Raw genomic sequence first — 15,009 nt, 5'->3', positions numbered from 1 at the left:
AGAGCTCTCACCTAGCATACAAAAGTCCCTGGATTTAATCCCCAGCACCACAAAAAGAGTAACAAAAGCAAAGAGTAGGTTAGAACTGCCAAGAAAATTTTAAAAGCTACTGAAAGCAAGTGACAGAGTCATGGCCTAAGGAGCCCTCCAACAAGAGAAGAAAACCGCGGCAGAGAAAGCAGATCTTTGGTGGAGACCAGCACCCTGCAGACCTACAAAATGCCCACACTGTAATTTTAGCCTAACAACTAAATCATCTCACTAGCCAGCCTGTTTTGCTCAATGGTTCAAATTTAACTTGTCCTTTTGAAATTTATTCTCTTCTTTCTCCCATGCTGGGGAATTCAAGGTCAGCACTTTTTTCATCCACCTACTGAAGCACCATGCTTCCCATGCAGGCTACTCAGCTACCTGCTGGCCCGCCATGCTCATCTAGGGACACAGGAATGAGGGATTAAGTCTTTGTCAACAAAACATGGCAGCAATAAACCAGGAAAGCCTAAAACTCCTGGGCTTTCTCTTAAAAATTCATACTCCCCCTTAGGAGGGACAGCAGTTTTTCAGCATACTAGTCTCTGCTATAGTCATTTATTTGCCTGGCAAATTAATGAACTTTTATTTCCTTTTCTTTAAGACCATGCTCTTATTATTTGTGAATTGGCATTGAGACCAGAGGAACTCAATTTTTGGTAATACTAACATACAGATGGGGCCCAGTAAGGAGCAGGCCAAACCTGGGAGGAAAACCCCAGGGGCCTTTCCCCTAGACCAGCAGACTTTGAGGTGTTCTCTCTGGAAGAAGGTAAAGCAAGACCGATCGGAGCACTGCATCATCAAGTACAGCTAAGGACTAGAGAATAGTGCCTACCCTAGATAAAGACACTCTCAGACCCCTTCCCTATTCCAGGCCAATGCCACCACCACAGGCTATTAGCCAATTCCTCTCTGGGAATGTGCGCTATAGACACTAACCTCTGGGCTCCCAACGCCAAAGGAAGAAGCCAACTTCCTGAACTGTCTCTGGAAGCCAACTTTCAGAGGTCCCTCAGTTGACTGTCTTGACCATGCACATAAGGAGTTGAAATGCCAGCTTTTAAGTGGCATTTTTCTTTTGATAATTAACCCACATAACTACCACCCAAATCAATGAACAGAATATTCCCAGCAACCAGATTATCTATGCCTTCTCAAATCAATGCCCAATCCAATCACCTGACAGGTAACCACTGACGTCCACCACAGAGCAGCCACTGCAGTCCAGGGCGAAACCCTTCTACCATTTGTTTTGTAAATAGTTTTAGTGGCACACATCCACTCTCATTCATCTGCACACTGCCGATGGACTTTTATGTGGCCCATAAAGTGAAAAAATCTCACCAGATCTCTTAGAGAAAAAGTTTGCTGGCCTCTGTAATTCCAGCATGCAATAGTGGCTTGGATTTGAGCTCATGTGAGTGGAATTACACAATGCGTGCCTTCTGTACCTGGCTGCTAGCTCCACATTACACCTATGAGATGCATCTGCATGGGTCTGAATAGCTCCACTTTCACACAAATGAACTACTGGAGACAAGAAAACCCCTGATCTGAAAGATAAGACCCAAAATACACAGAGAAACTCATAAAGGTTGGAGACACATAGGAAGCAACAGACAATCTTACCTTACTTCACCCATGAAGTAAGAACACAAGGTTATTTTTAAAAAACATATATTCAGAAAACTCTTGAAATAAAAATATGATAGAAATTTTTAAAAATCAATGGAAGGTTTAGAAAATAAAGTTACCCAGCACCACAAAAATATAAGAATAAAAATAAAGTTGAGAAAATCTCCTAGGAAATACAGTGAAAAGACAGTATAATTCTAGATTTGTAAGATTTCAAAAATATACCTCCCTTGTACCTTTTTCAGGAAGCTAACAGTATTTGCTCCACCAAAACAAGAAAGTAGACCAGGAAGGAGGAAACAAGAGCTCTGAATAGTACAGGAGACCTCAGGACACAAACAGATGTCAGGCTGGGGAAAGTCAGACTAGACAGGGCTCTTAGGTAGGAGGTTTTCCCAGAGAAAAGTACCACTCATGTAACACAGGTCAGGACATATATTTGTGATATGGGTGCAAAGAAAAAAAAAAAATCTAAATGAGGCAACTGTCAATTCCAAGAAAACAAAAAGTTGACAAGAGATAGAGGAAAGAGAATCAAAAGTTCAAGGCCATTCTGAACTACACAGCAAGATCCTGTTTCTAAATAAATAAAATGTACAAAGTCCTAATAATACCACCATTAGTGAAAATGTTGGATTTTTGGGAGTGGTGAGGCATACTGGACAATCAACAGAGAGTAACCTCCATTAACCAGACAGGAAGACAGTGTATCTAAGATAGAAAATTATATATAAAACAAGAGAAGCACGTACTTAGAAGGAACCTAAGAGTTGGAAAGACTGGGGGCAGAACAAACAACTATTGCTTAAAAAACATCAAATACATTTTAAAAATCTGTACGTTGTCATTTTGTAAAAGATTAAAATTTAGAACCTGGGGGCATGTTCAAGTGGAAAAGCACCTGCCTAGCAAGCACAAGGCCCTGAGTTCAAACCCAGTACCACCAAAAAAAAAATTTTTAATTTTAAAAACATGACAATACAAATGTTTGATGAGACAAAAATGACATCATACTAAATGACCAATTAATTAATACAGAATTATTTTCTCTCAAATATTATCCCCTCATTTTCTAATTTCATTAGACTCAGGGAAGAGGGGCTCCTCTCCCTAAGAGAGATACTGACACTAGCTCAGTGGTGTCAAAGCATGAGAGAGGACCAAAAGATGCCCACAACCCTCTTCCTGGCCACATGCATCATGACGCAGGAATAAATCAATCCAACCTGAAAACCATAATGAGATAAGGATCATAAAGAATAAGAAATAATATCAGAGAAAAACTGACACCACTGTTTACCCTAAACTCTATCTTTTGCTTAAAAGAAAACAAACCAAGCCTGGCATGGTAGTACATGCCTGTAATTCCAGCTACTCAGGAGGTAGAGGCAGATGGATTGCAAGTTTGAGGCCAGCATGGGTAAAGTTAGTGAGACCCCATTTCAAAAAACAAGGGCTGGGGGGAGGGCATGACTCAAGTGGTGGAGTACTTGCCTAGCATGTCTTATGCTCCAGGATCAAACCCCAGGACCATAAGAAGGGAAAAAGGAAAAGAAAACAAAGCAGCCAAGGTGGGTAGACCACAGCTCTCTCTGACCTTTCCCAGCTCTTCTCAAGAATGCCAATGCCCCTTACACATTCAGGAAAGCCCATGAAGCCAGACAGAGCTCTGAAGATTCATAGCAACCAAAGCCCTCGCAGAACAGTCCAAAGCTGGGTTCGGTGAATTGCACCCTGCTCTGGCCCAACGCCCCATACTTTTTTTTTGTTGGTGGTACTGGGATTTGAACTCAGGGCCTCACACTTGCTAAGAAGGTGCTCCACCACTTGAGCCACTCCACCAGCCCCTTTTTTTTTTAGTTGGATTATTTTCAAGATAGGATCTTATGAACTATTTGCCCAGGCAGGCTTTGAACTATGATCCTCCTGATCTCTGCCTCCTGAGTAGCTAGGATCACAAATGTGAACCAATGGCACCTGGCTACCTACCCATGTTGGTAGTTCCCTCAAAGCTGAGCACCAGGCCTTTAAAGGCAGATCTGCCTCAGAGGAGGGTAAGTTATTCTTCCCTAGGCAAGCAGCTGTTTCAGTCCTGGCCAAATGTCCTGTGAAGACAACAGATCCTGGTAGACATGGCAAGATGTGGGTGTCCCATTCATACCCCAAAACAGCACAAAGCATGTCTGTGCCCTTCTGACAGGGAGCATCATAGCTCCACTGGACAACCCAGCATCTGCATGGAGCTTGTTGCCTTCTTGACATGCACAGGGCTGAGGGCTGGATTGGAGAGTTCTACTCAGGATCCCTACAAGATTCCATACAAAGATTCTGTACTCTCTTGGTGGAGTCTGCCTGAAGGCATCCCAGCCAGGTTCTGTTTAACTGCTCTGGAGACATCATAACACAGTCTAGAAAAGCCAAAGTAAAAGTAGCCTCAGTATGTAACTACCAAAGAACCAAAAGGTTCAGTTTCAAAGAGCCAGATGAAAATCAAATGTCCCTTCTGAGTTAAACAGACATATACAGGCTATCAAAATTAAACTAATCAGGCTGGAAGTGTGGCTCAAGTAGTAGAGTGTCTGCCTTGCAAGTATGAAGCCCTGAGTTCAAATTCCAGCACCACCAAAAAAAAGGTGGGCACTCATGGCTCACACTTGTAATCTTAGCTACTTGGAAGGCTGAGATCGGGAGGATCATGTGAGACTTCCATCTCCACAATAATCAGAGCAAAATGGACTGGAGGTGTGACTCACGAAGTCAGACCCAGTCCAACCAAAAATAAACAAATAAACAAAAAACATCAGCTAATCTTAAAATTTGTGTCACTAAATGTAGGTTTTACTCAAAAGAAAGAGAACTAAGTAGATATTAAACTCTTCTTAACAGAGAAGGAGGCTACAGATACAGCTCAGTGGTAGAGCACCTGCCTAACACATGCAAGGCCTTAGCACACAGACACACACAAAAAGTCTAGAACAGGATATGCTGAGCTAAGACTCATAGCAGCTGGTAACAAACAAACAGGCTAATGTGTCTGTGCTGTTCACTTTTATATGTTAGAAATATTCCATAATAAAAAAGTAAAAAAATCACCAGGTGTAGTGGTACATACCATAATTCCAGTACTCAGGAGGCTGGGCTACATAGTGAGACCCTATCTCAAAAAAAAAAAAAAACACAAAAAACAAACAAAACCGAACCAACTAAACTTAACACCAAACCAAAAGCCTGACATATTAGTTTTGTTTTGCTTTTACGGTGTTACTGGTGGGGTTAGAACTCAGGGTCTTGTATTTACTATGCAGTCATTCTACCACTTGAGCCACCCCCGTGACCTGGCCCCCAAATGCCTGACTGCCTTAAACACACTGTTGACATTGTTCCCATGGACACCCTTTTAACTACTATGTTTAGAATGAAGGTTACTCCCAATCCTAGGAAGCCCCCCTCCATCTTGTGTCACTGTGAAGTGGCCTTTAACAATAAAAGCCCTGCTGTACAGGAAAAAATGAGGCCTCAAGGGCTGAGCAAGGACACTCAGGTGCCTGTTGTGGGAGTGGGTACTCACAGTGATAACGTCCAGAATGCTGAGGAGGCTGTGCACACTGTCTCCCGCCAGAACCTCTTTGACCACCACCTCAGTGCCATCCTGTGAGGAGTGACAATCATTAGTCCAGGGCATATCCACCAGGACAGGTGGGGAGGCCCACCTACACCCAGAGGAGCTGGGCACACAAGCCTCCATCTTCATGTTGCCATCAATAAAGTGGGTGCCTCAGACAAGATGCAGAGGACTGAAGAGAATCAGAGTAACTAACTATACAATAGATGATCTCAAAAGAAATAGATGGAAAAAAAAAACGAGAACAAGACAATTGAAGAAACTCTACCCATAAGAAAGAAGGAAAAAAAGGAAAGAAAATAAACCCTACCCAATAGTCAATGGCACCTCAATTCTATCACTCATCTAAACAGGGTGAGTTTAACTGAAATTTCACAAAACCTAAATTGGTTTAGTGGACTAATTACAGGAGCTCTGAGGTCCAAATTCAGTTACTATCAGTAAAAATTACAGAATTTTCATGTAACTTTCCACTAGGCAAAACAGGAAAGAAAACCATACAATTTGGTAATTTAATATAGTAACTTCTCAACTCAACTCAGGAAAGTCTATTTTGAAGTTGTCCATATCTGATACTAATCACCCTCCATGAGCCCCTCCTACCCAATTCACAGGCCTTTCCTAGCCCATACCAGGAGTATGCTTACTAGCTGGATGGCTACATAACTTAGAGGCTCTGACCTCCCAAACCAGCTAACACCAAGGCCTTTTCTTTTCTAATAATCCATCAAGCCCAGCCAAAGGCTAAGCTACAAGCTTAAAAATCAACAACTCTACCCAGATAATGCCTTTGATCTAGAAATCTGGCAGGACAGGTCTTAGGACCATTGCCCACTCCCAGAATTTGGGCAGGTAGGAACTTTTGAGGCTGCAAGGTCAGGGAGGACTATGACACCAGTACTACTAAGTACTTACTGTAAACAATAATACCAGACAGGAAGCCAAGGTCACATGCCACCAGGACAAATAAACTGATACCACCTTTTCAGAAAGCAACACAACATAAACAGCTTGGTGGGGTCTGACCTAGAAGCTATACCTCAGCAATTGCAATCCAAAGGATACAACTTAACATAAGCAAAGAACAAGTATTTAGCTCCTAGGTAAACTGGCATGTTGTTTTCTTACAATTAAAATTGTTTATAATCAGAAACCTGAAAATGGAGGAAGGGAGTCAATTGATTATGGCCAACCAATGCAATGATTTACTACCAAACCATTAACAGGAATGTTCTGAGACTTGAAAGAAACATTGAAAAGTACTTAAAATACACCAGGTGAAGATACAAGCAAAACCACATAAGCACCACTACTAAGGTGCCTAAACAATAGGCACACATGTACATACCAATAAAAGATAATTTGCCAAAATCAAAACAGCAGCTGTGAGGCTGGTGGAGTGGCTCAAGTGGTAGAGTGCCTGCTTGGTAAGTGTGAGGCCTTGAGTTCAAACCACAGTACTGCTCACCCCCAAAAATAGCAGCTGTGTTTGAATGCTGAGATGAAGGTGTGCTTTTTTTCCCCAGAGAACAAAAGTTAAAATTTTGCACTAACTTCTTTTGTTGTTGTTGTTGTGGTGGTACTGGGGCTTGAACTCAGGGCCTTCACCTTGAGCCACTCCACCAGCCCTATTTTTGTGAAGGGTTTTTCGAGATAAAGGTGAACTATTTGCCTGGGCTGGCTTCAAACCATGATCCTCCTGATCTCTGCCTCCTGAGTAGCTAGGATTATAGGCGTGAACCACCAGTGTCCAGCTTGCACTAAGTTCTTGATGGAAGCTTTTCAGTTTTAAGATAACAGATGGCTAAGTGAAAACACAGTAATCCTAGCTCTTGTCCCACCCCCAGGCCCCTTGACCCTGACTCACGGTGTCCTGAATGCAGACCTCAAGTCGTCCATCCTGCACCACATAGATGCTAGTGTCTGGTTCCCCTGGCTGGAAGACATGCTCTCCCTCGTGCAGCTGCACAAAGACCATGTGTTTGCAAAGCTCTAGAAACAGTGGCTTCTCAAAGTGGCCCAGGACCCTGCAACAAACAGAACACACTATGGGACATACTCCCAGGGCAGGTAGGGTAAGGGACAGCCTTGGAAAGAGGCTTGAGGGGACATGGGCCATTGTCTCCACTATGCCAGGGACAGGACTGCAGCTCACCCAGATCATCTGGTATTGTTGTAAAACAGAATTTTTTTTTTTTTTTTGCAGTACTGCAAAAAATTCAGGGCCTACACCCTGAGTCACTCCCCCAGCCCTACTTTTGTGATGGGTTTTTTTGAGCTAGGGTCTCACAAACTATTTGCCTGGGGCTGGCTTTAAACAATGATCCTCCTGATCTCTGCCTCCTGAGTAGTTACGAACAGGTATGAACCACCAGCACCTGGCTGTAAAACAGAATTTTAAACTTCTGGCTGGGCATGGTGATACATCCCTGTTATTCCAGCACTCAGGAAGCTAGAAAAAGAGGACTGTAAGTTCCAGGCCCAGCCTGGATTACATGGCAAGTTCAAGGTCAGCCTGGGCTACCTATCAAGACCCTGTCTCAAAAAAGAAAAAAACCAGAATTTTAAACTTCTGAGATTCCCATCAGCTCAAAGAACTTCTCAAGCTGTGACCATGAATGTTAGCCAGATACAAAAATGATAGAAGGTTATAGAATCTTCCTAGGAAGGTTTTTGGCATCAGAACAATGAAAGGGAAAAAAAATGGAAGAGAATCCAGACTTGGAGCTTTTGGTCCATTCATCTATTTCTCATGCTTCCTACGAGTTTGCCACTAAAGATGAAAACATTGAGAAGTAATTCAATAGAACAAGAAAGAACAGGTAAGGAAATGAACAGACCCTGAGGCATCCTGACCCTGCTGAGCAACCCCACCACTACTGGGGGTACAGGCCAACAAAAGAAACCCTTCACATCCACCACCTAATAAACGAGCGCTAAGTCATAGAATGTTCTAGTGAGGAGGATGGTGATATTCTACCAATACACCCCATAGTGGACCCCGGGCTGCTGGCAGCAGCGTCTCCTGTGCCCATCTGCTCTCTTACCGGACATTTTTCAGCATGTACAATACTTCCAATGGGAGATGAGAATTCTTCACATCAAACTCTGTGAGATCAGCCTCCAGCAGGGAGGGTGGGGGTTCCTTGGGCTGCAGAGTGGGGTATTCCTTTTTGAAACGCAGAATCCTATGAAGTAGAGACACATTCAACTTAAGTGAGAACCAAAGGGTTCAAAACCAATACCATAAATACTCCAAAGCCAGGGCTCCAGCCTTGGAGTACCCTGAAGCGTAGGCAAACTACAGCAGTGTTGAGGACCCTCATAGGTTCACAGTACCTACCAGGGAGGGAACTCCCAGTACCTCTTAGCCAAAGACAGCATCTTAGTCCTCTTCCTGGATCGTTGCCGGGGTGTGGCTGTATTTCCAACAAGTGTGTGGGGGAGCGTGGTCACCTACAGAGCCAAGGGAGATATGGAGTTGCTGACCCTATGACTGGCAAGCTCCAAGCTCCCGGCCTCAGGTCAGTCCTTAAGATATCAGGATGCACACCATCCTGAAATCAACTCCCAGGGCTGGCCACACCAACCCCACCTGCCTGGCTCCTTGAAGGGGAAATAGCCACCCAAGACAGAGCGGGTACCATTATGGACAAGGACATACCACACAGCCCCACACATACATAGGGTACAGAGTGGTCCTCACTGTCCTAAAGTGGCACACCTTTAGACCTCAGTGGTTCCACACCTACTGGTTTCTGCAAAACTTCTGAGAGTTGTGGGAGGAGGTTGGGGGGGGGGGGCAGAGAACCCTCCTATGGCATAGTTAGCCCAAGGTGAACAAGAAGGGATCAACTCAGACTGTGAATCCTCAGGTTGGGGTTCATTAAGCCCCGATCCTGAACCACAAAGCAGGAGAACCAGGGATTTGTGTTTTGAAGGTTCCAAAACTGTCACAGATACTGAAAAGTGGGCTACACAGCTTTTGCCTAAGGAAAACATGTGGGTCCATCAGTGAACTGCAGTCCTCCAAGCCCAAGAGGGTTGGGCTCCTTCCTCAGCTCAGCAATTGAATCCTGGCAGAGAACAGCTACCCTAGGACAGATAGGAGGCCCTCTGTGCCTACTCATCCTGTCTCCAGAGAGGTCCCTTGTCTAGCTATCTGTCCTCTTGTTAACACACATTTGTGCTTCAGAGGGTCCAAGGGCCTCCTGTCCTTGCATTTGCCAAAGCAGTCTCAGATGCTTCAAGTCAGATGCCCAAGCCCTCCTGATGCCACTCTGCACCATGCCCTCCCTGAGCTGTGCCAGGTGGAGTATTTTGAGGTAAAATGTGTTGGGTTTGGCTAGGGGAGACAGACAACAATCAGAATGACTTACATTATCCCCCAAACCCTGCATCCAGCAACAGGGGCTATGGGGCCAGAGGAGGGGTGGCACACACCAGGAGCTGTAGGGACCAGGGGCTCAGGAGCCTAGCAAGCAGTAGGCCCCCATACCACAGAGGCTATCCAGTAAGGAACCCAGGTGCAACCTAGTGCCTGTGTGCAAGTTACCTTCCTCATGATCTTCCGGCCGTAAAACATCACTTTGTCCCTCTTCCGGAACCTGTACTGAGGGGTGGGCTGCACTTGTCCTGCAAGGGGAAGAAAGGGGCACTGTGAGCTGCTAGAGGTCTACAAGCATCCCTGAGTGGGTGCACAGTGAACTTTGCTGGAGCAAAAGTGCAGCATAAGGCCCTGAGTTCAATCTCTAGTACCATCAAGAAAGAAGGGGAGGAAGGATGGAAAGAAGGCTGAAAGGAAGGCTGAAAGGAAGGCAGGCAGGAAGGGGCAGCATTAGCTGGGCCTTAGAAATGTTGGTGCTGGACAATAAACCATGTTCTTGCCTGTTCTGTCCCCAGCAAACCCTCATACAGTGAAGGGAAGTAGCAGTGTAGGAGACTCATCTCATTTCTTTTCACCAGATCCTTGCTTGGGAAAGGGAGGTAGAAAAGGCTATGGAGAGACTGGGAACTTTGGCTTGGGCACAGGTCACCAGATTCCAACAAACCTAGATGCCTTGAGGGCAGCTCTCCCAGGAGCTCAAAACACCTCACAGAATACACACACACACACACACACACACACACACACACACACACACACACACACACACACACCCCTTCCTCCCCCTCCCCAGAGCCACAGTCCAAACCAAGATACTCACGAAACTGGTTAATCCTTCTGTGAACAAAAAAGATGGCTATGCCAACAAAGGCCAATGCCAGTAGGGCTCCAATTGCGATCCCCATCAACTGGGCAGAACAGAAGACAGTGCACTTGTCAGCAAGGCCAACCACACATAGGCCCACCAAGTTCCACCCGCAGGAAGCCCACAGTTGTTACCATGGTGGACTGTGAATGATTTTCCATGAACTGCAGCCCCCAGGAGCAGAGGGTGGTGCTCAGACAGAAGCCAGCCTGAGAGGAGAGCAGTATTTAGGGTGGGCAGACCAATGGCCTGCCTTCCTAGCCTGGTCTTGGTTAGGGAACATGAGTAAAGTCAGGAGCTAGGGAGGAAGTCAGAGACTCTGGAAATTCCAGAGAGAAGTGATCGTGCCAGGGGTGCTGAAGTCCTCTGAGCCTCTCTGCAAGAACACACAGAGAGCAGTCTGTCTTCCTCAGGCAGTGGGATACATGGGCACAATGGCTGTGCTATTAACAAATGTCCCCATATCATTTATGCACCTGAACCCAGGGCTCTCCAGCCTTCAAGATGCAAGCCTACAAGAGCAAGTCCAAGCCACAAAGGAGGCCAAAGCCATCTCTGGACAAACTGGGACTGCTAGCTCTAGGTTTCATGTGAGCCCATTCAGTGTTAGTGTTCAAAAACCCTGAGGATGGACTGGTGGAGTGGCTCAAGTGGTGGAGCACCAGCCTAGCAATTGTGAGGTCCTGAGTTCACACACCCCAGTAGCACCAAAACAAAACAAAAAATCCTGAGGAGAGTATGAGGCTGCCAAGGCCTGCATTCAGTTTAATCCCAGTTACTTGGAAAGAGAAGGCAGGGTTACTCGAGCCCAGGAATTCAAGGACAGCCTGGGCAGTGAGGCCCAGCCTCAAAAAGAAAAACAAAACAAAACAAAAAACTTCAAAGGAGGAGTCATCTGGATTTTGAGAACACCCAATACCAGTTCACATGCCAAAGAAGAAATAGCAAAGAAGGCTCTATGTCTGCTCCTTTCTCTCTCTGAGGAGGACACTGACAGGAGTTCAGAAGTCCACGGACCTGATCCATGGAAGGGAGGGAGGAAGGAAAGAGAGGACTGAAGGTAGGAAGTGGCCAACAGAGAAAGCTAGCCCATACTCCAGAAGATGAAGACTACCTTCCATTCCTCCGTCATCAACTCCTTTCTCCCAACCAGCCAGGAACTGGACGGGGAAGCGGAGGTCATTTGCTAATCCTCTCCAGTTTTTGCAAAAGTGCAAGGAGCAAAGCACCAACCTTCAGAGAGCCAGGCCTCAGACTCAGCCCGCTCTGTCAGAAAGTCCAAGGAGAGCTGAAGGGCACTACAGGAAAACCATAAAGGCACAATTCTGCATTAAGACAGAATAAGTGAGTGACCCATAAAAAAACAGACCTGTAAACTTGGCTCAGGAGACAGATATTGTTGAGAATCCCTTAAGGATGTGGCTATATTCTCAAAAATATGTCTTAGGTGACTTTGTCATTGTGAGTGTCACAAAGTACACTTACACAAACTTAACACAGTTACAACCTAACCAAGCAATACAATCTTATGAATGGCTGACTGCTGCACATTCAGTCAGATACTGACCATAATGCCACTGTGCAGCATGCAACTGTAAAAGCAGTGGGCTTTTTCCTTCAGAACCAAGGCACCCAGTCTCCCTCCCCCTTTGCCCCTGGCTCAGCTGTCATGTCAGTCAGAGTGCACAAGAGCACTGCAACCACATACACTTCACTTACCCAAGTGTGTCCCTGGGTCCCTCAGACAGTCACATTACTCAAGGAAAGGCCTAGCCTACTTGCAGTCTGTTATGGGGAGCATCTCAGCTTGTCTAGCTTTTCACTGTTGCTTTAATGGATCTGCTTTTCTGGTTTAGCCTTTGGGATGCAGCTACAAGTGTTGAGCTCAGAAAAAAGACCCTAAGTAAAGCAACTAGGCAAAGCCCCAACAGGAAACAGTAAGTAACAATTGAGACTTTAAGGGAGGAAACACAAGACGGCCTCAAACAACACCTGGCAACTGCCGTCCACACTGGGAAGTGTGGCTGGCAGTGTCTAGCAACAAGTGTCAGAGCTGTGACAAGGTGAGGCCTGGAGCCACCATTCCACATTCCCTAGAGTTTCAAGAAGCCTCCCCAGCATGACGGTGCACCCCGTAATCCCGGCACTAAAGAGGCCGAGGCAGGAGAACTGCGGTTTTGAGCCAGCCTGGGCTACGTAACGAGACTGTCTGGAAAACCCAGAACCAAAGCCAAACGAAGCCTCGGCGGACGACGGAGACAGGGCCCCCTCTTGATCCAGAAGTGCCCCAGTGGGACTTCTAGGGTCTGCTTCTCTCACTGGATCCCTGGCGAACAGACCTCAGGGCAGACGTCTTCCTCTTCTCGCATGGCTGAAAACAGCAGGCTGAGGCCGACAGCACAGTGCACAGTGGGACAGCTGTGGGTCCGGCCTTCCCTGTCCCTGTCCGAGACAAGTCACGTCCACAGCGGGGGAGGGAGAAGCATCTGCTGCCTCACTGTCGCCCCTTCTCCGGTAAAAGCCCAGGACGGCAGCCAGGCCCCTGGCTCCTGTCCCAGCAGGCCAGAGGAGAGTGGGCAGCCGCCGCGGGACCCGCCTCCAGCCCGAGGTGACAGCAGCAGTGACACTGCCGGGGCGGGGGACGCGGGCCAAGCGGCTCAGGAGGCGCGGCGGGGCCACGGGAGGGCAGAGGTCACCGCGGGACGGGACCCAGAGGGGCGGGGCCTCAGGGCGGTCTCAGCCGGAAGGTCGGCGAGGCCGGGGTCTCAGAGAGGGGGCAGGGATGAGGCGGATGGTAAAGTCGGGGACTTGTCTTTGCAGACGCCGCTCGCCGCCCAGGAGTGGGCTGTCAGACGGTGCCTCCGCTGTCGGGGTACACTGCGGGGCAGCGCCGGCGGCAGTTAACGCTCGCAGGCTGCCCTCGGCGCAGAGGGCACGGGGTGAGGGGAACGGAGGGCGACACCTGTCCACAGGACTGGACCCCGAGACCGCCACCTCGCGACTCAAGGAGGACACTCACCCTGGCCGCCCGCTTTCAACACCCCGCCCCGACGTCCGCGCTCCCGGCGTTCCCTGCGTCTCTGCACGCGTTGGTCGGCTCACCCTGAGGCCACGCCCCCTTGCGGACTGAGGCTGCTCATTGGACATGGCGGCAGCCAATTGGAGCGGCTCTTGCTGCAGCGTGGCCGGCCGGTGGTCCGCCGGCAGCCTACAGGGTCCAGCGAGGTTACGGAGCAGGAGTCCAGCCTCAGGCTGCGTGAGAGCTCAAGTCTGTGGGCCGAGCTCGAGAGCCATCCACCCAGGGAGGTCAGTCCGTTTCCAGTTGGCGCCGCGGCCGCTCCTCCCGCAGGGTCCGCGGAGACCCCCCCTACCCTGAGGAGCCTGGCGGTGGTCCTCTCCCACGGCGGCCTCCGGGGTCCTCCTCCCGCGGAGACCTCCCCGCCCTCGGGTCCTGGGGGTCCGTCAGCCCTGGTCAGGGCCTCTCAGCCGCCTGCAAACCGATCCACTCTTTTCTTCTGCAGATGGGCTTCCTGACTGCGGTGACTCAGGGCCTGGTGCGGGGCGCCGACAGGATGAGCAAGTGGACAAGCAAGCGGGGGCCGCGCACCTTCTCCAAGAGCCGGGGCGCCAAGAGAACGGGCGTCCACGCCCCGGACTGGAAATTCGTGCAGGTACAGGAAATGGTCCCGGAGTTCGTTGTCCCCGACTTGACCGGCTTCAAGCTCAAGCCCTACGTGAACTACCGTGCTCCTGCCGGCACAGACGCACCGCTGACAGCCAGAGCGCTCTTCTTGGAGGCCGTTGCACCTGCTATCGAAAAGGACTTTCAAGAAGGCACTTTCAGTCCTGACAACCTGGAGAAGTATGGCTTTGAGCCCACGCAGGAAGGCAAGCTCTTCCAGCTGTACCCCAAGAATTTCCCACGGTAGCGGGCGGACTGTAACTGCAGATTTGCCTGTTGACTGGGATCACACTGGCCCAGCCTCAGATCGTGAGTCCCCGGAGAAGTGAGGGGCACCTTCTTTACACATTTCTATTAAAGGCTTTTGCTACTCTATACAGAATGTGTTTGGAATCTGGTCATTGAAAGTACATGGTAGTTGTTCTCGTTCTCACTCTAGAGGTGCCCCATGTTTAGTCTACTGAAAGTATATTCCTCCCCTGATAAACTTTTATCACTTTCGCTACAAAAAAAAGTATATGACAAAAGGCCAGGCCTGGTACAGCATTCCCGTAATCCCAGCTATGCAGAAAGCATAGGTAGGAGGATCATAGTCTGAAGATGGTTCTGGGGATGGACACCAGTGCTCTGCCACTGAGCCATATTCCTAGCACAATTTGAAAAGAACATGAACAGATCACCTGCTTGTGTAGTGGAGCTAAAAGAGTACAGTAGAAGAGCAAGAGAGAACTGCCTTGGGTTACAAATTTGTGGGACACGTGACAGGTGCGTGACTTCCACTGTGA

The 15,009-nt window shown here is 48.0% G+C and overlaps 2 protein-coding genes across 15 annotated transcripts in view; one reads left to right on the top strand and one right to left on the bottom strand.

Annotated features, from left to right (window-relative positions):
- Pnpla7 (patatin like domain 7, lysophospholipase) overlaps positions 1 to 13,667 on the bottom strand; it is an 82,387-nt gene extending 68,720 nt beyond the window's left edge. For 9 of the 14 annotated variants that reach the window (XR_012440673.1, XR_012440674.1, XM_074052704.1 and 6 more), the window contains exons 1-8: positions 12,882 to 13,555; positions 10,677 to 10,751; positions 10,498 to 10,585; positions 9,846 to 9,925; positions 8,655 to 8,746; positions 8,338 to 8,478; positions 7,158 to 7,317; positions 5,237 to 5,317 (exon numbers count right to left, since the gene is read on the bottom strand). Coding sequence is in view for 12 of the 14 variants with exons in the window: in XM_074052704.1 (XP_073908805.1) it covers positions 5,237 to 5,317; positions 7,158 to 7,317; positions 8,338 to 8,478; positions 8,655 to 8,746; positions 9,846 to 9,925; positions 10,498 to 10,585; positions 10,677 to 10,751; positions 12,882 to 12,911 (747 nt within the window). In the remaining 2 variants the exon portion in view is untranslated. The other 5 variants (XM_074052706.1, XM_074052710.1, XM_074052708.1 and 2 more) reach the window with 4 other exon arrangements.
- A 27-nt stretch (positions 13,668 to 13,694) lies between these two features.
- Mrpl41 (mitochondrial ribosomal protein L41) lies at positions 13,695 to 14,606 on the top strand. The gene is made up of 2 exons (XM_020167592.2): positions 13,695 to 13,848; positions 14,064 to 14,606. Exon 2 carries the CDS (start codon positions 14,064 to 14,066, stop codon positions 14,469 to 14,471), a length of 408 nt encoding a protein of 135 aa, XP_020023181.1. The 5' UTR covers positions 13,695 to 13,848; the 3' UTR covers positions 14,472 to 14,606.
- The last annotated feature ends 403 nt before the right edge of the window (positions 14,607 to 15,009 follow it).

Source organism: Castor canadensis, chromosome 13 (assembly GCF_047511655.1).
Source record: "Castor canadensis chromosome 13, mCasCan1.hap1v2, whole genome shotgun sequence".
Lineage (NCBI taxonomy): Eukaryota > Metazoa > Chordata > Mammalia > Rodentia > Castoridae > Castor > Castor canadensis.
Note: the sequence above shows the minus strand (reverse complement) of the source record. Positions and strands in the feature narration are given on the sequence as shown.

Coding starts and splice junctions, on each gene's coding strand:
- Mrpl41 (XM_020167592.2), top strand. CDS start 14,064: ATGGGCTTCCTGACTGCGGTGACTCAGGGCCTGGTGCGGGGCGCCGAC.